Source organism: Protopterus annectens, chromosome 16.part0, assembly GCF_019279795.1.
Source record: "Protopterus annectens isolate FY-2018-M chromosome 16.part0, PAN1.0, whole genome shotgun sequence".
Taxonomy (NCBI): Eukaryota; Metazoa; Chordata; order Ceratodontiformes; family Protopteridae; genus Protopterus; species Protopterus annectens.
Genome location: NC_056750.1, coordinates 156,599,097 through 156,623,538, shown reverse-complemented (window position 1 = coordinate 156,623,538; position 24,442 = coordinate 156,599,097). Strand labels below are relative to the sequence as shown.

Genomic DNA, 24,442 nt, shown 5'->3' with positions numbered 1-24,442 from the left:
AGAGATTGCCACTGCTATGGAACAAAGTCCCAACTCACCTGGAACTGAGCTCTTCAATTACCCTATTTAAGTGTAACTTGGACAATTGGATGGAAAATCATAAGATTCCCCCAAGGTTTTCACCTTTGTCACTCAGAGTGGAGAAACCCTAAAGTCATTAGCCTAGTAACCTCCTAAGAACCTATGAACCTATGGCCATTATTGTAGTAGCCTCATGTGAACCTATGAAGCTATGCAGGCATGCAAGTATCTTCTCTCACACATGTCCTGCTGATGTAATGTACTATAAGTTCAGCTGCAGTCTTGCAAAAGTCAGACTTGTGCTGTGATTCATGTGTTAATTACTGTGTTATGTTGTCTGTGTACTTAGGTAGGTGTTCTATTCTCACTGCAGTCAACTCTGTGTGTTGTTGCTTGACATTACAGAGAACCTTTTACTGCAGCATGTGGGACACTGTTACTACCATATTCTCAACAGACACTGCTGATGTCCTCATCTATATCAGATTTTTTGGATATGCAGTCATCCTCTCAGGGCATGTTCAGACATTGGGCTCGAGGCCAGGTAGATGTCACCTCATCCAATACCAGACAGATGACAGTCACATGGCTTTTAATCTATCCACAAACATCGTGACATGGTTTGTAGATCTTGTGTTATCTTCCTGAGAATTTCCCGTGGCCTCGCCAGCTGCTGCATGTGTCTGTAGAGGTATATGCAAGAGAGAGCATTATACTGTATTACTGTTTTGATTACTGTTCTGATGAGGTTTGACTACAGTGTAGTCATACAATCCTAAGATCTGAATATGATGGAATGGCTTATGATGGGCACCATACTTTTGTCCTGGGAGATCATTAAAAAGAGAACTTAGAAAATAATGTTACACATTCCAGTTTCTGACCTCAACACCCATGCAAGAGCAATCACTACAACATTGTGAAAAGTCAATGCTATCAACTGTCTAATTTTCCAAGGCCAATATAAGTCAAAGGTACAATGACCAGTTCAACACCACAAATGCAGATATACTAAGCGCTAGGTTAACTATGCACCCAGAGCATCAAGCACAGATTTTGTTTTCCTGAATTCTAAATATAGAAAACAGGGATATAGCACAGTTATCATCACTTGCACAGGGTGTTATGGGGAGGGGGCAAGAAGCCTAGGCTGACACAGGTGGTCAGTGACTGTGTTTTGAGTAGAAAAGAGAAGAGGGCAGAAAGTGGGATACAACAACAAATGGCTAGTGAGACAAACTGAGTAACTGTTGTGTGTGTGTGTGTTGGGGTCCTCCAGCTGAAATTGGTGTGTGAGTGTCTGCATGAACACAGCCAAGCTCTGCGACAGCTCTACATCTTGATCTGTCTGACAGGTGTGAGCCATGCATATTAGAGGTAGCAGTTCATCACTGTCACCCCTGACCATGAGAACTGGCTCTGCCAAGAGTTGCATTGGCACCTCCACTTCCACAGTCAGCTGCAGTGCTGATGTCTGCTGGATGAGCTTCCTTCATGGAGATATCCAGGACCATTACCCCATGGCCTGCCACATCTGGGTGTGGACAGCAGACTCACTGAAAGAGCAGAGGAACTACTACCAGAATGGGAGCACGATCAGTCATGGCCATGTTGGCTGGCAGATGATGTGGCTGACCTACCCCCATGAGGATGCTGTTCCCCTCCCAGCAGACGCTCCATCACAGGCACTGCTCATTCCATGACAGACACCCCTCGGTCTATAACAGCTACCGCTCATTCCAACATCTCATTCGTCTGATCCAGTGGATTGGCAACACAATGGAAACAGTCATGTATATCAGACTGTACCACATCCACAACCCTGAACATTTGTCTGGAGCACCTATGGGAACATGCTGTGCCTCCATGATGGCCCTAAACATATGTTGAGTGGCATGGGAAGTGACACCTGCACCAACTGGAGGAGGGAAAGCAGGCCCCCTCCAAGCATCCCTATCAATCCTCCTGTGTGGGACCTCACCCACACTTTGGCTATGGACCAACTGAACAGGCACTGAAGCCACCATAGCCACACTTCCCTGATCAATGTCTTCACCCTCCACCTATCCAATATCTGTGGGTTCAGTGGACTGGGTAGGAGTAGGCCTACTGACTATGTCCAATGGAAATGCAGGGGGTAGCTGTATGTCAACCTCTGTGCCAGATTCAATCTATGCACCCCCAACTGTGCCTCAGTTTGGCAACCATCATCATCAGAGTCTATGAACAGACTGACATCAGGTGGCACAAGGGCTATACTTCCACTCTCATGATCACCTGTGATAAAAAGCAAGAAACACAGGAATACATTAATTCTTGTACTACCAAAGTGCAATATATGCTAATAAGCTAACAGTGCTGGCAGTATTACAAACATTATGGCAATACACACAACAGGCATGAGATCAATATCACAAACTACAATATTTCTTTAAATTACTCAGCAGTACTGACATAAAAATATTTGGCTTACCCTCTGCAGAAGATGTGTACTGTGCTGTACTCCAGACAGTCCTGAAGAAGTTAAGCAAGAGGTACGGGACACATCATCACAATTAGTAACACAGAGGGTAATACAGTTACCCCTGTTTATGTGCATTAACAGTACTTTGAACAAGAATGTGGCTGACATCCCCAAACTAAGCTTATAACTGTAACAATATTTTGATCCCCCTCCCCCAAAAAAAGATATATGATTCAGAATTAACTTATTAATTTCAATTGTTTTACTATACAGCAGTATTCAATTGATGAGATAGCAAAGCTTACCAGGAAGCTCTTCCTGGGATGTGCTTGCTGTCTCAGAACGTGTTGCACCCACATCCAGGACATGCTGTACTGCATTCTCCTGGGAGCTCTCTGGATCTCTCAGATTGTCCAGAAACTCTTCGTTGGGGGTTAGTAGTGGTTCTTTAGTAGGTCCTGCCTTGGTAACTATTTGGTCATGGTCCACTGCAGTTGCTCACCTCCTTGCAGATTTTCTCATGGCAGTGATCCTGTGGCACATCTGTTCATATGTTCTGTCATGGTCGCCCACGGCATTGACATCAAGAACAATCTGTTTCCATATTCACATCCTATGGGCCACATTTCCCTATTCCCTTTCCAGGAAATACCATGAAACTCATCGACTATGACTTGGTTTTCAGCATCAGTGAAGGGGGGGGGGGGTCTCTGTGGATTGACACACCCGAATGACATACTTGTAGGTGTCCTAAAAGACAACAGAAGTATAACACACATAAGTATCACATAACTACAAAATAACTGTTTGGAGATAAAGAAGAAAAGGTAGCCAGTCAGTAAACCCACTGGAGAAACATAAAACAGTCTAGAGATGTGAAATACTAACAGGCCGGATGCAGGACAAGGAGAGTAACAAGAGCAACACATCCTTGTTTGTGCCACAACAGTAAGTCTCCTTTGCTCCCCCCACAAAAGAACATTCTAGTCTTGTTTGTGCCATAACAGTAACTCATCCTTGCTCCCCCAAACAAAAGAACAGACAAATGACCGATGTTGCAAAGAAAACCTCTTTGAAATGCTAAAAGTGCTATCAAAGAACCTGTTCCTGACACATTTGCACTTATCACACAGCATTCCATTTATTCCATTTCCATGTATTGTCAAACATGTGCACCTCTGAAATGGCTTGACAGACAGGCCCATGCCATCAGTACATTTCTACATAATGCATACAAATAAAAGTGTAAAAGCCTTTGCTTCACACTATTCTTAAATATATTCCAGCATATGCAGTATGTAGGTGACAAAATGGGAGCATACCTGTTGAAGTTCAGTACTTCCCTGTACAGATATATCCTGAAGAAAAAGCATTTTTGCAGTCTTCCAAATATATACAACTCTCCTCACCATCAGTTTTTGTAGCTACATGTTTGCCTTTTTATAATGGTATAGATAATTAATGGATTGTGTCTGTCTTTGTCTGTGTTTCATAGATGCGAATTACAACACTTATCAGCTGAATTGCATGCTACTCAACCAATCCCACAGGGTCATCTACTGGGGTATGCGGGCTATGCACTGGAAACATAGCTGATCCCACACATCAGAAATAAAATCACACCCACAGAAAGACACAATAATGAAGCACACACTCAATCCAGAAATGTCATAGAACATGTGTTTGGGCTGCTGTAGTCACAGTTCTGGTGCCTAGATATATCTGGAGGAGCCCTGCAGTACAATCCATGGACAACTACAGAAATCTTCACAGTATATGCCATGCTACATAACATAATCCTGAGGAAACAGCTGCAGTAGGATCAGCAAGAGGGAGGGGCACACATCACACCACCAATGCCAAGGTCACCACAGCCACAGGCAGATGTGGAGTCAGAGAGGGAAATCACCAGCTGCTGTGGTTGAGGGCAAACATAGGCATGCTCAATATGTCCTTGCATTGGCTAAGAGACAATGCCTAGCACAATCACTCACCACCTAGGGGCCTACAACATTCCTCCTATTCACATACATATAGTAACACTGATGGCAAGCAACTCACACAATCTTTATCTCCCCATGTATTGCCTATGTACTGCTTGCATCAGAGTCAGCTCTGGACTAACACTCTGACAAATGCTGCATTTACAATGTAAGTCCTGAACCTGGACTGTATTGTTTAATTATATTATGACATATTCTTGTATTTCATCACTTGTTACAGTAGGCAAGTAAAAGGTGAGAGATTTGTACAGACATTACCATAACATGTGACAGCAGAGACTTATTTGACTTATATGTGTCCATTAGTAAGTAGTAGGCCTCAGGCATGAAAGAAGCACACAGTAATATTTCACACAGGTACTGATGATCACTGCCCTCAGTTTATCTCCATACATTTATACTGGAAACTCATTGACAACAGAAGTTAGAAAGTAATGATACACATTGCGTTTTCTGACTTCACAGCCCTCACAAGATGAAACAACAGGCAGGATGCAAAATAAGGAGAGTAACAAGACCAACATATCCTTGTTTGTGCCATAACATTAACTCACCTTTATCCCCCAAAAGAACAGTCTATGCTTATATGTGCCATAACAGTAACTTAGCTTTGTCCCCCCAAATAGAACAGTTGTACCCTTGTATGTACCATAACAGTAAGTCACCTGTGCCCCCCAAAAGAACCATCCATTCTCATTTGTGCCATAACAGTAACTTACCCCCCCAAAAGAACAGTCTATGCTTGTATAAGCCATAACAGTAACTCAACTTTGCTGCCCCCACAAAATTCCACATGGTGTTTAACTCCTTTCTGCAGGGGTGAGCACCTCTACATGGCACTTACTGAATTTAATGCGCATCACACTGCAACACGGGCAAAGTGAAAAACCACTTTCAGCTTTATTGAATCCTGGGGATAGACTAAACCTCAGAGGCCTCCTAAATGTAACTTGTGAAACACGTACCCTCAGCAACCTCACTAGCATGCATTACAGGCAGCACCCACCATGAAACATAGATCCAAGAATCACAGAGACTCAGCCAAAAAGCACATAAAGCAAACCATCAACCATACCAATAGCCTCACCATATGTGACCCCATAGTGAAAGACACAAATGGACCTCTCAACAGGCTGTGCAAAGAGAGGGTTACAGTCAGTTGTCTATGTGATGCCAGGATATGCCACAACACAAAAAACACTCAATTCCTTGGACTACAAGTACAGAAATGAGACGACCATGTGGGTGTAAATGACTTGTGACATGCCTCCCTGGACTGTCTGAAGAGTGACATGATGGAGCTCTCAGGATACGGGTCTGAGGCAAGTATGAACCAAGCCTCTATCAGTATTCTGCCATCACCAAGAATGATACCACAGCATGACTGAAAGGTAACAGACTTCAAACAATTGACTTAGATTCTGGTGCCATTCTAAAGAATATAGTATATATCAGCCTAGGAATGGAAGGTAGCCACTACTAACTGCTTTGTCAGGAACAATACCTCAGTATTCGGATACTATGCAAAGGCTAATCTACTAAAATAAAGTGATGAGCTTAATAGGAAATCTTAGGTGTGAATTGAAAAAAATGAGCTTTAAGTCACGTGTTCAATATTTTGTGATTCAATAAAATGTGAATTCTGTCAACCAGTAGAGATGTTCAATGTGTTTATTTGTGTGTGTGTATATATATATATATATATATATATATATATATATATAAATGTATACCAACATTGATATAAATCTCTCTCATATATATATATATATATATATATATATATATATATATATATATATATAGATCTTTGTACACACACACACACACACACACACACACACACACACACATACACAGTCTGTAAATTCCAACCCTCTCTTGCTTACTTTATACAGCCCTAATTGTAGTCATCCCTATCAGTAACAACTCCTTTCCTATTCCTGTGTTGACTTAGTTCTTAAACATTTTCTGCTGCTTTATGCATAAAATATTTTGTATAGTTGCCGTTATTCTCCTGAAGGACCTGCATCCGTAATCCTACTCTCTCCTTACTTCTTGAACTTCCTGTTTCATCAGCATGCTTTTCCACTTTGACTTATAACCTTTTGCATGTGTTATCTACATGCGACTTAATTCTGTAGCTCTAAAATATCCCTTCAAACCAAGTAATCCTAAACCACCTTGTTCTACTGGGGCACTCAGCTTATCCCACTTAACACTTGCCCTCTTCTCCTTCCAAATAAATTCCTTCAACACTTTATTAATTATGGTCCACAACTTCTGTTTTGGTTGGTAAATATAATCCTGCCTTATATATAAAACTAAAGGGACTAGAGATATTTAACTGCTTGCTGACACCCGGAAAAATGACTAAAATGATTGACTGAAATGATTGCCTGAAATGTGTTAAACTGCTATCTTTATTGAAGCCAATAGATTCATGTGAAACTTCTGAAATTGTCAATTAGCACATATACTGCAACAAACTCATACTGCGACCATGTGATCTTTGTACTGTTACAGAAACATTGCATGTGAATCTTTAAAAAAAGTTCAGTGTTTTTACAAAACATATGAGAGAAAACACGGTCAGTGTTAGAAATTTTACACTATACTCTCATTCATATGCAGACTGTAAAACCACAGATGTTATTTATTTTTGTTTCTGCCAAATATGTCATGCCTTCTATATAGGAAAAACAAATAGAAACTTAAAGGATAGAATATTGGAACACATAAGAGACATCAGAAATAACAAAACTACTAGTGTGCTTGCTCAACATGTTTTAAACACTGACCCTTCACACTCTTTCAAGTTCTTTGTTTTATAACATATACATAGAAATGTGAGGGGAGGAGATATAGAAAATTTTACAGAGAGCCGAGAACAAAGATGGATTATCAAGCTCAATGCTGATAGATATCCAGGCTTAAATGGTTGTACATCACTGGTTCCATTTCTTAAAGCTAGACGCCTTCACACAATTAATTTTTTGCATAAAATAAATAAAAATATATATATATAAACATATATTTCTTTTATTATATATTTTGTATTATGCATTTTTTTATATATATTACATATATGCATTTTTATGAGATTATTTAATTGTTTTAAATTAGATATGCATAAATATGAATATACTATGCATTTTTATTTATATGCATTTTTATATATATATGCATTTTTAATGAGATTATTTAACTGTTTTAAATTAGATATGCATAAATATGAGCATACTTTACATTTTTGTGTATATATATTTTATATTTTAAAATATTCTTGTCATATATGCCTTTAAATTTTCAAAAGTTGTATGATGTCACTAATTGGAAAAAATTTTTTGACTGAGAGTGATATAAAACAAGCAGTTGAACAGTTAATTCTTTGTCTGATGAAGCAACGAAGGTTCATGTAAAGCGCCTCTCCTTTTTACTTTGTTTAAATAAAGACGTTATTGTGTGGTACCCGGTATAGTGTTTTCTCTCATATACTTCTCTTTTTATATACTGGGTTTTACCTGTAAGCCGTTTTGCTTTTCGTTTATTAGTTTTTACAAAACATGCATGAATAATAACAATATGAAGAAAAAAAAGAACGTCACTACTGAAGTCTTAAGATGTAAGATTTGTGAGTTGTGTTTTCTATAGTTACTGAAATGTATAACATTTGTGTTGGTGACTGTCTGGTCTGTTAGCAGTAGATAATACTAGATGGTATTCAAATAAGGATCATAAGTAGTTCTTGCAGTACAAAGAATTACATGCATAGTTAATGTTTAGTTTGTGTTACATTATATAATGTATACAAATACAGGATGGGCCCAACTTATATTTGCTTTCCTTTCCTGTGTTAGTAAGTTGTTGAAAGGCTTATCAATTGTCCTGTGATGTGTAAAGTACAATACCTACAGCGGAGAATCTTTGCTAATAAATCCATGTCATATTAATAAATATTTTTACCACGCTTTAATATATAGCAATGACTAGATGCTGCATATTTTGTTTTCTAGGTTTACTTCCTAGCGTAGTGTTACACACAAATCAGCAGTCCGGAGTTTATGTTGAAGGAGAAGACATCATAATTTCTTGCATCTTATTAAGACAACAAAGGGCTTGTGAAGCTTGGGAGTTACATACCCCATTTCATTATTCTAGATTTTTCCAATTGTCTGTTATATTACAGAAAGTAAAAAAGCATCAAGGCCTCTATTTTTGTCGGTGCATTTCTAGGAACAGTAACAGCCAATATGAAGTGTCATCAGAATCTGCCAGTAAAAGAATTACTGTGACAGGTATGTTGTTCATATTTCTTATTTTTGTCATGCAGCTAGTCTGTAATGTCTATGAGTATGTCATGATGCTAATTTAACAACAACGACACAGAACCATACCTCTCAACTGTCCACATTTTCTCAGAATGTCCAGATTTTTGCCTCATAGTATTCTATTCCTCATACAATTTGTGGTTTTCTGGCAAATCACTGAGCAGTGAAGTCATTAAATAATAATAAAGAACAGACGTTAGAGTTTCTGACTTCATGTTCTTTATAAAATAATGCAAAACCTGTTATTCTAACAACTTTCTAAGTTATAGGAATAATACTGAGACCAGTTGGTATAATGATTAAGGTCTTTATCTCCCAAGCAGAAGGCACAAGGTTCAATGCTAACCTCTGGCTAACTCCTGTTTGGAGTTTGAATGTTGTCTCTGGAGTTTCTCCCACCTCTGGGAAAGGAAAAAAAAAAACATGCTGAATTTTCCATCTCATACTCACCAATGAATGGAGCTGTAGGCAGCAGAACAGGCTCTATGTGGTACCCTATTAAGGGAAGAGCTGTTCAGTCCAGCTGCCTTTTGGCATCTATTGTGGTGCGTAGTATGCTCAAGATAGGAGAATGCGTGCTGTGGCAGGACTAGCCACTTGATGGTGTAAATATGGCTATGGCTGTAGGTGATGGCTATTTGCCATTTGCCAGTGATTCATGGCAATCAGAGTCCAGGGTTGTGATGTAAGGAGTGCATGCAGTCAGCAGTTGCAGGACCTACTAGATAAATTGGTGTTGATAATGGGTGACAATTGGGCAATAGGAATAAAGAAGGAGAGGCCATTCTAGACTGCCTGGAAAATGTCTTGATAGTAGCGAACATATGATTCAGAAAGAGAAGACAGTCACCGGATCATATAAAAGAGTGGCTAACATGCAGCGTAGAGTTTCTCTTAGTAAGGAAAGGGCACTGGGATAGAATCAATGATTGCAAAAGTCATCCCCAGTGAAAGAGTGGGACTACAGCATAAACCATTGGTTTCCACAATCAGTTGCTCTAAGTTCAACAGAGACAAGGCTGAAGACCTGGAAGTTGACTGAAGAGAAAGCACAACAGTTCACAAAACTACTGAGGGCTCTAGCACCCCAAAAAGAGGAGGAAATAGGTGGAGTTGAACAATAGCAGCACCTAAAAACAGCATGTGTGAGGACTGCAGAGACTACAGATATGTGGCTGAGCCAGGTATGGAAATAAGGTACATAAGGAAATCTGGTAGGGGAATGCAGAAGTCCAGGAAGTATTCAAAAGAAACAAGGAGTGCAGGAAAAAAAAAAGAGATAGAAAAGATGAAGCAGGGTAGGAAGGAATACTGGTTGGCTAACAAATAAGCAAAGAAAGGAGTTGCAACAGCAAAGAACAGGACATCAGAGGCACTCCACCAGCTTCTGAAAAGTGACTCAGTTTGTGGCACAAAGAAAATATATCAGTTTTCAAAGGAAAGACAAAGATAAAGAAGATAGTCAGACACCCTTCATAAATGGAAATTGTACTTTACTGTGCGTGTGTGTGTGTGTGTGTGTGTGTGTGTGTGTGTGTGTGTGTGTGTGTGTGTGTGTGTGTGTGTGTGTGTGTTTGTTATCCACCCAGTGTGCACATCCCTCACTGGTGTTAGTGGTGAGGATTGAGGCTCTTTGATTATTGGGCTATTGCACAGGCATCACATATTGTTGGTCAGTGGTGGGATATCCACATTAAATATTAATTGATTGATAGTGGTGAGTTAGCCACATCATGTATTAATTGGGTTGCAGTGGTATGGATAGTGAATTCCTGCAGCTTGTGTACAGTGATCACTAAAGGTGTTTTTGTACTCTAAATCAACCATGCAGTGAACATTCAGAGTTCAGATCACAATTGTTTTATTTATTTATTTTGTTAGCTTAGGCTTAGTTAGTCAGAGAGAACAGGCAAGCATGTCAGCAGAGGAGTATGGCAAGCTGACAATGAGCCAGTTGGCTGAGATGTGCCAGGTTAAAGGACTGGTGCATGGAAACCTGACTAAAGAAGACATGGTTGCAGCTTTAGTCACAGTTGCAGCTGAGAATATCAACCAAGAAGATGATCAGACTGGCCATGGAGATGTACAACACTCAGAGAATGGACAGCTCAACCTTTCTACAGAGGACTTAAAAATCCATCTGGAGCTAGAGAGACTTGAGTTGGAGGCCAAGGATTTGGAAATATGAGCTGAGGAGAAGGAGAGACAGAGACAACATGAAAAGGAGATGCTGATTTTGCGAGAGTCATGGAGCTAATGGGGGAGGGAGCAACTGGAAACCAGAAGCACAAACGGTCAGTAAATTCCTTCCACAATTTACAGAGGGGATAATTTTGATAGTTTCATATTTGAGAGGGTATGTAAACAGTATGATGTTGACCAAACGCTCTGGGTATGGTTCCTGACCCCCTTACTCCATGGTAAAGCTCTAAATGTTCTATCCAAACTGTCTGATCATGACTTTTTTAATTATAATGTTGTAAAGAATTGCTTGCTAGAATTTTATAAGCTAACACCTGAAGCTTATAGGAAAAAGTTTTGTGAGCACAGACACAAGGCAGATGAAAGTGTGTGTGAATATGTTGCTGAACTAAGCACTTATTTTCATAGGTGGGTGAGTGGATGTCAGGTCACCACTTCTGAAGGGCTGGTAGACCTTTTGGTGAGGGAAGAACCCCTTAGCACTTTGCCTGAGGACATGAGGATCTGGTTAGTTGATAGACAATGCCTACTGTAGATGAGTTGGGGAAGAAGGGAGACCTATACCTAGCAGGCATGGCATCCCTGCACAGGAAAGGGACACCCAGTGTTGCTCATGTGTCTAATGGAACCCATGGTGGGCATCCCAGACTTCCTCAACTGAATCTGTCAGTAGCAGGGGAAGCAGTTAGCCCAGGTACATGTCCAGGACCTAGGGTTAAATGTTTTAAATTCAGCCAGTGGGGCCATGTGGCATATAGATGTCTACGGAGGCAAGGTGGGGAAAAAAGGTGGGAGAGCCAGTAAGTGTGAATGACAAAATGCCAACAGTAAGATGTCTTGAGACAACAAGGGTACCAAACTACCACAAGAGGTTATATTCTATCTTAGTAAATGGCAAAGGGGCCAGTGCTAAGAGAGCGTCAGCCTCTAACATAACCATTTTGAAGCCTGCAATGGTTACAGAGGAACATACTTGCTTGGGCAGTCTACTCCAGTCAGAGCTTTAGGAGGGACCCCATTCCAAATACCTTTGGCTAGGTTTCATCTTGACTGGGGGGTGGAAAAGGAAGCCAAAAAGTAGGTGTGTTTGAGGATATCCCTGGAGATGTCCTGATAGGGAATGATTTTCATGATGCAGTACCATGCGTTCATGCAGTTACACTCAGTCAGGACTGGAAACAAGCATGTTGGTCTGGTAGCCTGGGGGAGACCTAGTCAGACCACACACTTCCAGCCAGGACTGGTGAGGTGGTTACTTCAGGGAGGGAGTTACCCTGTAGCAGTGAGACAGAAGCTGCTTGTTGGTACTGATGTTCCGTTGGACAGACTAACTGCAAGGGCAGAAGTGAGTAGTAGCACCCAGGCTGGTAGTGAGGCATCGCTGTCAGAGGAAGCCAGACTTCCTGTGGAAAGGGAGCTGGGAAGGGTTACTAAGAGAGAGAGTTGAGATAAGCTTAGCTCTCAGACCCTACATTACAAGGCCTGAGAGAGGTAGCTAATGAGGCAGCTGATTTTCTAGGGAAGTGGGATTCAGTATCCTGGGACAAAGGGTTACTATATAGAGAGTGGATGCCTGAAGGGGGTTAGAAGGTGAGAGGATACAGCAGTTGGTAGTGCCTAGAGCCTACCATTCGGCACTCCGGGCCATAGCCCATGATATTCCCTTTGCAGGTCATATGGACACAAAACATACAAAGAGATGTATTATGCAGAACCTCTATTGGCCAGGAGTTTCCAGAGATGTAACAGGGTACTGCAGGACCTGTGGGCAGTGCCAAAAGGTAGGCAAGGCAGGAAACAAGGTGAAAGCTCCTTTGATGCATTTGCCTGTGACTGAGGAACCATTTCAGAGGGTAGCTATGGATATTGTGGGTCCTCTGAGTACCCTAAGTTCAACAGGGAAAAAGTATATCCTAGTGGTAGTGGATTATGCTACAAGATACCCTGAGGCAATGTCTCTGTCCTCCATTGAGGCAGAAAAGGTGGCAAATGCTTTGTTAGAGATTTTCAGCAGGGTAGGTTTCCCAAAAGAAATACTGATTACAGAGGTGCCAATTTCATGTCAGACCTGCTGGCTTGTCCGTGGAAGTACTGTGGAGTGAAGCACCTAATGACCATCTCCTACCATCCCCAGACTGATGGTCATGTTGAGAGGTTAAACTTTATACTCAAGTCCACGCTAGGGCATTTGCAGACCAGTTTGAGGGAGTGGGACAAATATTTGCTCCATCTGTTTGCTTACAGAGAAGTTCCCCAGAAATCCATAGGTTTTTCACCCTTTGAGTTGCTGTATGGGCATAGGGTGAGAAGGCCTTTAGATTTAATTCGAGATGAGTGGGAGGGGGAGTGTGAATCCCACCAGGAGTCTGTTGAGGCATATGTCCTAAACCTCAGGACAAGACTCAGGGAACTCATGAGCTTGGCTCTGGAGAGCCTGGCAGAAGCCCAACAGCAGAAAAAGGTCTGGTATGACAGAAATGCTCAAGCTAGGGAGTATGCTGTAGGGCAGCAGGCATTGGTTCTCATTCCTGTCAGACACAACAAGCTGAAAGCAGCTTGGGAGGGACCCTACAAGGTGGCAAGGAAGGTCACTGATGTTAACTACATGGTAGAACTGCTTGATAGGAAGCAGGGGCACAAAATGTACCATGTTAACATGATGAAACCTTACCATGATATGAAGGCCCTTGTGCTGAGTATTTGTAGTGGATTGCAGGAGGAGTCTGAGGGGGATCTGTTGACTGATCTCCTCAGTGAGACTTGGACTGACACCTCAGTGGAAGGGGTAGCAATGTCCCAGCAGCTATCTCCTACCCAGGTTCGAGAAATCTGAGTAGTGTTACAGGAGTTTATGGACATGTTCACTGGGAAACCAGGGTGCACCCACCCGGTGCAGCACCATGTGGATACAGGATCCCAAAGACCTATTAACCAGGCCACATATAGGGTGAACGAGACAGTCAAACAGACTCTGAGGGAGGAGATACAGGAAATATTGGAACTAGGGGTAATTCAGGAGTCCAGCAGTCTCTGGGCCTCTACAGTGGTGCTGGTACCAAAGAAGGATGGCAGCATCCGGTTCTGTGTGGACTACAGGAAATTAAATAGTCACACAGAGTCAGATGTTTACCCCATGGCTAGGGCAGATGAATCCCTGGAGAAGATGGGTGGTCTAAGTATCTTACCACCATTGATCTTACCAAGGGTTACTGGCAGGTGATCATGACTCCCATTGCTAGAGAGAGGTTAGCCTTTATAACTCATTTTGGCTTGTATGAGTTCACAAAGATGCCCTTTGGGATGAAAAATGCCCAGCGACTTTCCAGAGGCTGGTAGATCATATCCTAGCAGCGGGATCTGCCCTTGTTTACCTAGACGATATTGCCATATACAGACATTCCTAGCAAGAGCACCTTCAGCCTATCATGGAGGTGCTGGGAAGTCTACAGAGGGCAGGGTTGACCATTAAGCCCAGCAAATGCCAGGTGGGTATGGCAGAGGTCTCCTACCTTGGACATAGTGTAGGGAGTGGTAAGATCAGGTCAGAACTAGCCAAAGTGGAAGCCATTCAGGCATGGCCTGCACCTGTTACCAAAAAGCAGGTGAGGGCATTTTTAGGGACAGCAGGGTACTACAGAAAGTTTGTCCCCAGTTATAGTATCATAGCTGCTCCCCTCACAGACCTGACAAGGAAAAATAGGCCAGATACGGTAGTGTGGGCTACAGCATGTGAGCAGGCATTCCAGGTGCTTAAAGAAGCATTGGGAGAACCCCCTTTGTTAGCCAGTCCAGATTACAGCAAAGAATTTGTTGTGCAGGTGGATGCTTCGAACACTGGGGTGGGGGCTGTTCTTAGCCAGATTTCTTCAGACGGAGAAGAGTACCCAGTGATTTATCTCAGTCACAGGTTCCAACCCAGAGAGGAATGCTATGCAGCTCTAGAAAAGGAATGTCTAGCCATAGTGCGGGCCCTACAGAAGCTTCAGCCTTATCTGTATGGAAGAAAATTCACTGTAGTTACAGATCACAATCCCTTAACATGGTTACATCAAGCCAGCTAGCAAAATGCCAAGTTGCTAAGGTGGAGCCTAGGGTTGAAAGCATATATGTCAGTGCAGCACCACAGTGGGATTAGCAATACCAATGCAGATGGGCTCTCAAGAGTGGGAATGGGGTAAGGTATTCCCAGATAGTCTCAACCCTCTTAAGCAACATTTCGCAAGGTACACTTGAAAAGCTAGCTTGAGTTCTCGTTGGGGGGGAATGAGAAAGCTGCCAGCCCAGCTAGACAGAATTTTGTAAATAATTCTATATCATTGTAAAATGAATATGATCCACAGGCTTGTTTTACAAATGTAAGAAACCTATATCTTCTGTACTGAGCTTCAAGACTACAACTACGGTTTCCACCCCTCCGTTTTTTTCTGGACTATCCGGAAATCAAACTGATTCTCCAGTAGTCCAGAAACACTGTACAAACTCCGGTATTCTGTTTCAAAAAAGGAAACAGGCTATCGGAGTTTGTAAATCGGCTGATTTACTGTTTTTCTGTAAAAAAGCATAGTAAATCAGCCGAAAACAGGCAGCACGAATGGGGAAAGAGGGCGTTTCCCACTAAGTGATGTCACCATGATGTCACAAAATGTGTGAAATATGGTCAGGAGAGGAGGTGGGGTGGGCGGGCTTACTAGTGATGCAAGGGGTGGGGCTTTACTCCGGTTTTAACCACAACAAAAGGTGGCAACCCTAATAACAACAGTGCACCCTGCTGGAAAAGAGCAGAGATGTGTATATGGGCTGTATGCCTGTGCAAATGTATGTTTTCATAGTAGCAGTTGGGATATGCAGTGCCAGCTTGCAAACTCTGAGAAAATAAGTGGAAATTGTTTAGGATCCTGTTATCTCTGTTTCATCTCAAAGTAGACACAGTATCTAGGGTTGTAGGTTTTTCTATTGTCTTGAGACAGAAATAAATGCAGGTTTCATATGTAAAGGTGTTTAAAAGTTTAATGATTTCAAGTTCCAGGCAAGTTTCTAGGAGATAGGTATTCTTGACACTGAGGCGTTATATTTTAAGTTCCTGTTGGCCTGAAAACTTAAACCAGAATTGACAAGAATGATCTAATCTGAGATGATTCGGCAGTAATGTGTATTATCAATTTAAGAACTATCTCATAGGGAAAGTGAGTGCATTTTGTATTTGTCTTCATTACTGACATCACCAGCATTTCATATCTGTATTTGCTTGCTCTGTAAGTAAGTTTAGAACACAGTTTCTCTTAGAGATATATAGGAATATAGCAAGAATATGGGCGTGCCTTCGTTGAAGGTTGGGTGTCGAGCTGGCACCTCGGCACCCATAAAAAAATCTACTGCCAATCATTAGCGGACCAGAGTTCCACTGTGGTGATCCCTAACCGGGAAAAGCCGAAAGAAGAAGTATTCTAGATGTTTTCTATATTTATGCAATACTATCCTACAATGTTGTTTTAAAATATTTCCTGTGTTTTTGAACTCTGTTGTCAGCATGTTGAGTTAATGAGTATTGTCTTGTGCTTTTATTTTTAAATATTTTTAAACGTTATAATTTTGGCTGATTTTGTGTAGAGATAATTTAAGCTCTTAACGTATTTGGTAATACTGTACAGGGCACTGTAGAATAGCCTTAGTTTGGTCACACTTACCATTTGGATAACAGTAACATTACACAGTGGAATTGGATTATAGCTGATAAACTGGGGTTCTGGTGGCAGTGCTAACTACCTTATGGTCTGGACAGAGGGGGGCATAGCTAGTAAACCTGTGTCAGCCTTCCGCAGGTGTGTGTTTGTGCATAAATCAAATCTGAACATATGTGTGTGTGTCAGCTACTTAGGCAGGGACATGAAGCACTAGTTGGACAGACAGCGACTCCACTCTATAGCTGTGCCAGTGGGTAGTCTTACGGGGGATCTAGAGAGATAGAGTGAGAAACCACCCCCAGACTGACTGTGATCTCTGTGTGCTTTTAAGAGAAACTGTACTTTACTATGTGTGTACTTGTTATCTTCCTGGCTCTCCCACATTTGTTCCCCACCTTGCCTCCATGGACCTCTATATACCACATGGCCCCACTGGTTTCATTTAAAACATTTAACCCTAGGTCCTGGATGTGTACCTGGACTAGTGGCTTCCCCTACTACTGGCATATTCTGTTGGGAGAGTCTGGGCTGCCCACCATGTGTTCCTTTAGACCCATGAGCAGCACTGGGTGTCCCTTTCCTGTGCAGGGATGCCTTGCTTGCTAGGTATAGCTCTCCCTTCTTCCCCAACTCATCTGATCTGATGTAGCACATTGTCTATCAGTTAACCAGCTCCTCATGTCCTCAGGCAAAGTGCTAAGGGCTTATTCCCTCGCCAAAAGGTCTTCCAGCCCTTCAGAAGTGGTGACCTGACATCCAGTCACCCACCTATGAAAATAAGTGCTTAATTCAGCAACATATTCACACACACTTTCATCTGCCTTGCGTCTATGCTCACAAAACTTTTTCCTATAAACTTCAGATGTTAGCTTAAAAAATTCTAGCAAATAATTCTTTACAACATTATAATTTAAAAAGTCATGATCAGACAGTTTGGATAGAACATTTACAGCTTTACCATGGAGTAAGGGGATCAGGAACTGTACCCAGTGCCTTTGGTCAACATCATACTGTTTACATACCCTCTCAAACATATGAATGCAACTATCACCTATATCACCAACTATTACCTAGAAAATCATCAGCAGGCAGTACTTTGGAAAAAAAACTATCGATCTCCCTTCCATCTTCTTCTCTTTACCTCAAGGGTCTATATCTTATCCCACTTATTTTCTATATTTATTATATTATAATATGACCCTATTCTATATCAAAAACACTACTTGCATACAATATGCACGACTCCACTATAATCTGCACTGCTTCCTTTCTCTGAGACTGAATTCAGTCACCCAAAAAGCTTTTTTTCCTTTTGAACACTGGTTCTCTGACTGCTGCCTCCTCTCAACCCAAAGAAACAACAATCAAGCTCTCTTTCTACCTACACACTCAAGAATCAAGCTCTCTCTCTTACTTACTCTCCTGATACCTCCTTGATTTCTCCTGATGCTACTACAAAACTACTTATTAAACAACTACAACAACAATCTAATAAAATTCTCAATAAAACAAATACAATAAAAACAATACAAAAAAAGAAGATTCTCACCCTCTATTCAATCAACCTTCAATCACTCTGCTCCTATAGCTACCTTTATCTATACCCTCACTCTCCTCTCTTTATCTATAACCTCTCTATCCAATTCCACATCACAAATCTTCTCTATCATTTACTACAGGATCCCCTCACATCATCATCACTGTCATAACCTAAAACAACTAGGCTGGCTGGATTCCCTACTGGGTATACTGTCATACAACACTTACTGACTTCAAAATTCTTTATCAGCCTTCTAAAACACCTTAACAGCTCTTAACATTAACACCTTATAATATAGCTCTCTAACAGCTTATACTCCTTAAACCTACCTACACCTTATACTAATTTGACAACAGCACTAACTCTGTTGGACAAAACTGGTTAATACTACCATACCTAAACTCTTCTTCAGGCCTATAGCTTTTTTCTAACTCTTTGGAACAAAATGTTATCAAAACTCTTATCTTTAACCTACTCTTTGTCTCACTAGCTAACTAAAAAAACAAAACTTCCTGCAACCCTATCTTAACTGGCTTACCCTGTTCCTACCTAGATAAAAATAAAAAAAAAAAAAAAAAAAAAAAAATTCCTTACTTTTTCTAATAAATAAAAAAAAAAAAAATAAATTTTAAAAAAAAAAAAAATTTTTGTTATTACTTTTTTTGACTTTACCTCTCTGCAAGCATTTGTATGTTAAAACTTTGTTTTTCCTTTTACCTCTTAACTTTGTTTTGACTTTACCTTTTGTGTTTCATAATTTTACCTTTGTTTTAATTTCTCCTGAATATTATGTTTTAATTGACTCATTGAATTTCTCCGGCATAAAATGAAAAAATACATATAATAAAAGGCCTAAAATTATCCCCCTCTGTAAATTGTGGAAGGAATGTACTGACCTTTTGTACTTCTGGGATCCAATTCCTCCCTTCCCCATTACCTCTAAGACCCTGGTGAAGAGTTAGCATCTCCTTTTCATGTCACCTCTGCCTGTCCTTCTCCTCAGCTTTTTTTTCCAAATGCTTGCCGTCCAACTCAATTCTCTTTAGCTCTAGACAGTTCTTTAAGTCCTCTGTAGAAAGGATGAGCTGTCCATTATTTTAGTGTTGCACATCTCCACGGCCAGTCTGTTCATCCTCCTGGTTGCTATTCTCAGCTGCAGCTGTGACTAAAACTGCAATCATGTCTACTTTAGTCAGGTGTCCATGCACCAGTCCTTTAACCTGGCACATCTCAGCCAACTGGCTCCTTGTCAGCTTGCCATACTCCTCTGCTGACATGCTTGCCTGCTCTTTCTGACTAACTAAGCTAACAAAAGAAATAAACAATTGTGATCTGAACTCTGACTGTTCACTGTGTGGCTAATTTAGAGTACAAATAGACCTTCAGTGATCACTGTACACAAGCCACAGGAATTCAATATCCACACCACTGCAAGCCAATTAATATGTGATGTGGCTAAATCACCACTATCAACCAATTAATATTTGATATGGATATCCCACCAGTGCCAAACAATTAGTATATGACACCCGTGCACTGGCCCAGTAATCAAGGAGCCTCAATCCATACCACTAACATCAGTGAGGGGTGTCCACATTGGGAAGATAAAAAGTACACACACAGTAAAGTACAATTTCCCTTAAGACCATACAGAGATCACAGTCAGTCTGGGGCTGGTTTCTACCTATCTCTCCAGATCACCAAAAAGACTCCCCACTGGTACAGCTATAGAGTGGAGTGATTAGCTAGGGTTCCAAACCAACTCCTCCCAGCACTCTCTCTGTCCAACCAGTGCTTCATGCCCCTGCCAAAGTAGCTCACACACACACACACACACACACACACACTTAGAGATTAGATTTATACACAAACACACACCTGGGGAAGGCTGGCACAGGTTTACTAGTTATGTCCCCTTCTGCCCAGACCATAAGGTAGTTAGCACTGCCACCAGAATCCCTACTTATCAGTTACTATAAGGCCTGTCCCACAGGGTGACCAATTCCACTGTGAATGTTACTGGTATCCAAATGGTAAGTGTGACCAAACTAAGGCTATTCTAGATTGGCCTGTACAATATCACCCAACATATACAAGTACGCTAAGAACTTAAATTATCTCTACACAAAATCAGCCACAATTATAAGGTTTAAAAATATTTAATAATAATAAAAGCACAAGACAATACTCATTAACTCAGCACACTGACAACAGAGTTGAAAAATACAGGAAATATTTTAAAACAACATTGTAGGACAGTATCACATAAATATAGAAAACATCTAGACTACTCTTGCTATATTCCTACCTATAGCTACGAGAAACTGTGTTCTAAACTTACAGAGCAAGCAAATACAAATAAGAAGTGCTGGTGATGTCAGTTCTGAAGACAAATACAAAATGCACTCACTTTCCCTCTGAGATGGTTCTTAAATTGATAATACACATTACTAATGAATCATCTCAGATTACATCATTCTTGTCAATTCTGCTTTTAGTTTCCAGGCCAACAGAACTTAAAATATAATACCTCAGTGTCAATGATACATATCTGTTAGAAACTTGCCTGGAACTGGAAATCGTAAAACTTTTTAAACACCTTTACATTTGAAACCTGCAATTATCTCTGTCTCAAGACAATATAAAGAAACCGTAGCTGTAGACATGCTATCTTGTAGTTCTGGTAAACACACTCGTAAAATTCTTTATCAACTTATTTTCTTAGAGTTTGCACGTTAACTCTATATATTCCAATTTCTGCTATGAAACACATTTACATAGGCATAGAGCTTATACACTTTTTTTGCTCTCTTCCAGCAGGGTGCACTGTGGTTATATTTTTGAAGCTCACCGCAACATATAGTTTAATTATAACATATAGTTCTCATTACGTTTGTAAAACAAGCCTACAAATCTTATTAAGAATGATACCACAATATAAGGACAAAATGATTGACTTCAACAATTGGCTAAGCTTCTGGTGTCATTCAAAGGGGATCCAGTATCTGTCTGCCTGGGACAACATGATCGACAGACCACGATGCTTTGCCAGAGATGGTCTGCACCTGTCGTCTCTGGGATTCTGGTTACTGGCAAAGGCTCCTGCCACCCCTATAGTGCCTTTTTTAAGCAAAGTTCAAATGACAAAACCACCACCGTAACAGGTACAAGCATGCAAAATCTGAAGGTAATGCTAGAAGTCTAAACCTCAAAATGCACTCTCTCGAGTCACTCCTAAAAATGGAGAACATTGATATCTGTGCAATAACTGAGACCTGGTTCAAAGCTCCAGAGAGCACCCCTGCAATACCAGGCTACAACTCTTACCACACTTTTCGGCCACCAAACCAGGATCAAAACACTAAAGGTGGAGGAGTGCCCATATTCAACAAGGATATTCACACCACCAAGTTAGTTGCCCAACACAATGCGTCTGAAATTCTCCAGGTGCAACTAACACTAGGTAAGACTGCATTCCAAATTGTAGCTTGCTACAGATCTCACACCATGCCCCAAGATTCTCACTACACCTTTCTAAACATACTGGGAAAATAGTAATATACAACCAAACACCCTAATACTGGGTGATTTCAACACCCTGCCATTAACTGGGAAAACTACTCGTGTACCAACACCTTTGCCCAACGCTTCTTGGAATTCATAAATTCCAATGCCCTGGATCAACTAATCCATAGTCCCACAAGGGTCTCCAATATCCTAGACCTGGTCATTACCAACATGGGAAATTGATGCTCCACACATATGGTCACCCCCTTGTTGGTCAGGTCAGACCATAAGCTAATCACTCTTAACATCCACATCCCACCCCCACCTCCCAGTAAGGAAACCTCCAAAAAAACTTCTCCAAAGCCAACTTCATGCTACTCAAGTCAGAAGTTACAAACTAAATGGCACCCATGCAGATGGGAACTGAAGGTTCAACTGCTGAGTCCTACACTAAGGCACTGTACGAGCACATCCACTCATGCATGAATCGTGCCATCCTAGATAGAACCAAGAAGCTCTCCTCCAAAAAAAGGAAGCAAATCTGCTGGTCCCCTGTAGTAAACAAACTTTACAACAAAAGAAACTGTTGCAGAAAAGAGGAAAATTCCAGGATGCAAAAAAACTCCCTTACCAGTCACAGTAAGAAGTTGAGATCCCTCATAAAATCCTCCAAAGATTCCAAAGACAACCACAAGGCATTCTATAACTATGTTAAGAATCTAGATGGCAATGCTCAGATCTGCTCTGAGCTACAACAGAATGGCATTAAATATACTGATCCCAAGGATATTGCCAATATCCTGGCACATCGATTCAGTGCCAACTTCACCCCCCCTCACCCCCTAAATGGCCCATCTCAATACCAGAAGATTGCCAAATTCTGGTATTAACGGCCACACAGGTAAAAAATGCACTCTACAAAGCTAGGAATACAGCATCCATGGGACCAGATGACATCTCGGGCTGTGTACTATATGAACTACAAAATTAATTTGCATCTCACCTAAGTGTCATGTTTAATCATACCATCACCTCAGGCTTCATGCCCACTGAGTGGTGCACAGCTACAGTTATCCCACTCCACACGGGGGGATCCAACTTGGATCCTGGGGACTACCGCCTCATCAGTCTGACAAGCCTGATCTTCAAGGCCATGTAACATATTATCATGGAACTTATAAACAAAGACATTGGCAACCTTAAAACACTGGACCCCATCCAGTTTGGGTTTGTGAAGGGCTGATCTTGTCTCCTGAACCTGAATGACTTCTTTGAATCAGTCTCCAGAGCTGTGGACGAGGGTAAGGCAGTCCACACAGCCTATCTGGACCTTGCCAAGGCCTTTGACACCATCCCACCACTCTGGAATCATAGATAAACTTACTAAGCTGGGCATTAATCCCTATGTCACTCGATGGGTTGCCAACTGGCTTACTGGCTTACTGCTGAACCCACACCGTAAAAGTAGCTGACTCCAAATCCAGCTCCAGACAAATGGTTCAGTCCTGGGACTTCTCTTGTTTGGCATCTACACCTCTGAAGTACAGGCCAAAACTAAGGGACTCTGTCTAACAAAGTTCACAGATGACTGCAAACTGGGAGCCACTATTGAACCCCCAAATGATGCTGATACTGTACAAAAGGGCCTTACAGAAACAGATGCTTGGTGCCAGAGCCATGGGCTCCAGCTCAATGCCAAGAAATGTATAGTTATCCCCTTTGGGAAAAAACATGTACCCGTGAATTACCACATAGGTGGCAGTACACTAAACACCGAAAGTGTGATAAGAGACTTAGGGACACTGGTGGACAGCGGTCTCACCTTCAATAACCACATTGCCACAACAGTCAGAAAATCCTTCTATGTGGCACACCTCATCACTAAGGGCTTTTCATTCAGAAAAAAGGAGGTCTTTGTCCCATTGTACTCATCCCTTATTAGACCCTTTATAAAATACAATGCCCCATTTGGTATATACCTCTCAAGACATCTGCAAAAACTGGAAAGGCCGCAGAAATACCTCACTAAAAGAATCACAGGCCTAAAGCAGATGCCCTATGCTGACCGCCTTAAAACACTCCAGCTATACTCTGTTGAATATCGTCTACTCCGAGGCGATCTCTGCTTAACATACAAGGCCATGTCAAACCCAGAGCTGTTGGACATGCTACACTTAAAGAAATCCCAATCCCTTAGAGCCACACACTCCAGGGATCTAAACCTAGTCATCACAATAAACAAAACATGCTGGAGGGATAGGTTCCTGACCTGGGGACTCCCAGACTCTGGAATAGACTGCTTATACATGTCAAGCAGAGCACCTCTTTGGCCCTCTTCAAATGGAACCTTGATGACTGGCTGGGAGAAAGGAAATTCACCCCAGGGATCATGTCAGTCACCCTGCTAGACAAGGGTCCAGGGAAGTAAATAGTGTGGGAAGAAATAGCCAGGGAATTGTTATGGCTAGGCTTGTATAGGCCCTAGGGCCGATAGCCTAGTACCGACCTATGAACTTATGAAATTATATAGGATCATTTACAAAATTCTATCTAGCTGGGCTGTCAGCATCACATTTCTCACAGGAACATCCCCACCAAAAAAAATTGAGAAGGCACAGACCCAGAACAGCAGTCAAGAGCCCTAGTAGGAACTTCTTCCCCAACTAAAGAATGAGGAACTCCCCTAGGCCTCT

At 41.4% G+C, this 24,442-nt stretch overlaps 1 protein-coding gene across 1 annotated transcript in view; it reads left to right on the top strand.

The window, feature by feature from the left end:
* Positions 1 to 24,442, top strand: part of LOC122790374 — a 538,652-nt gene that overhangs the window by 255,094 nt on the left and 259,116 nt on the right. The window contains exon 4 of the mRNA XM_044057888.1: positions 8,505 to 8,786. Coding sequence (XP_043913823.1) covers positions 8,505 to 8,786 — 282 coding nt within the window. The remainder of the gene's footprint in view (positions 1 to 8,504; positions 8,787 to 24,442) is intronic.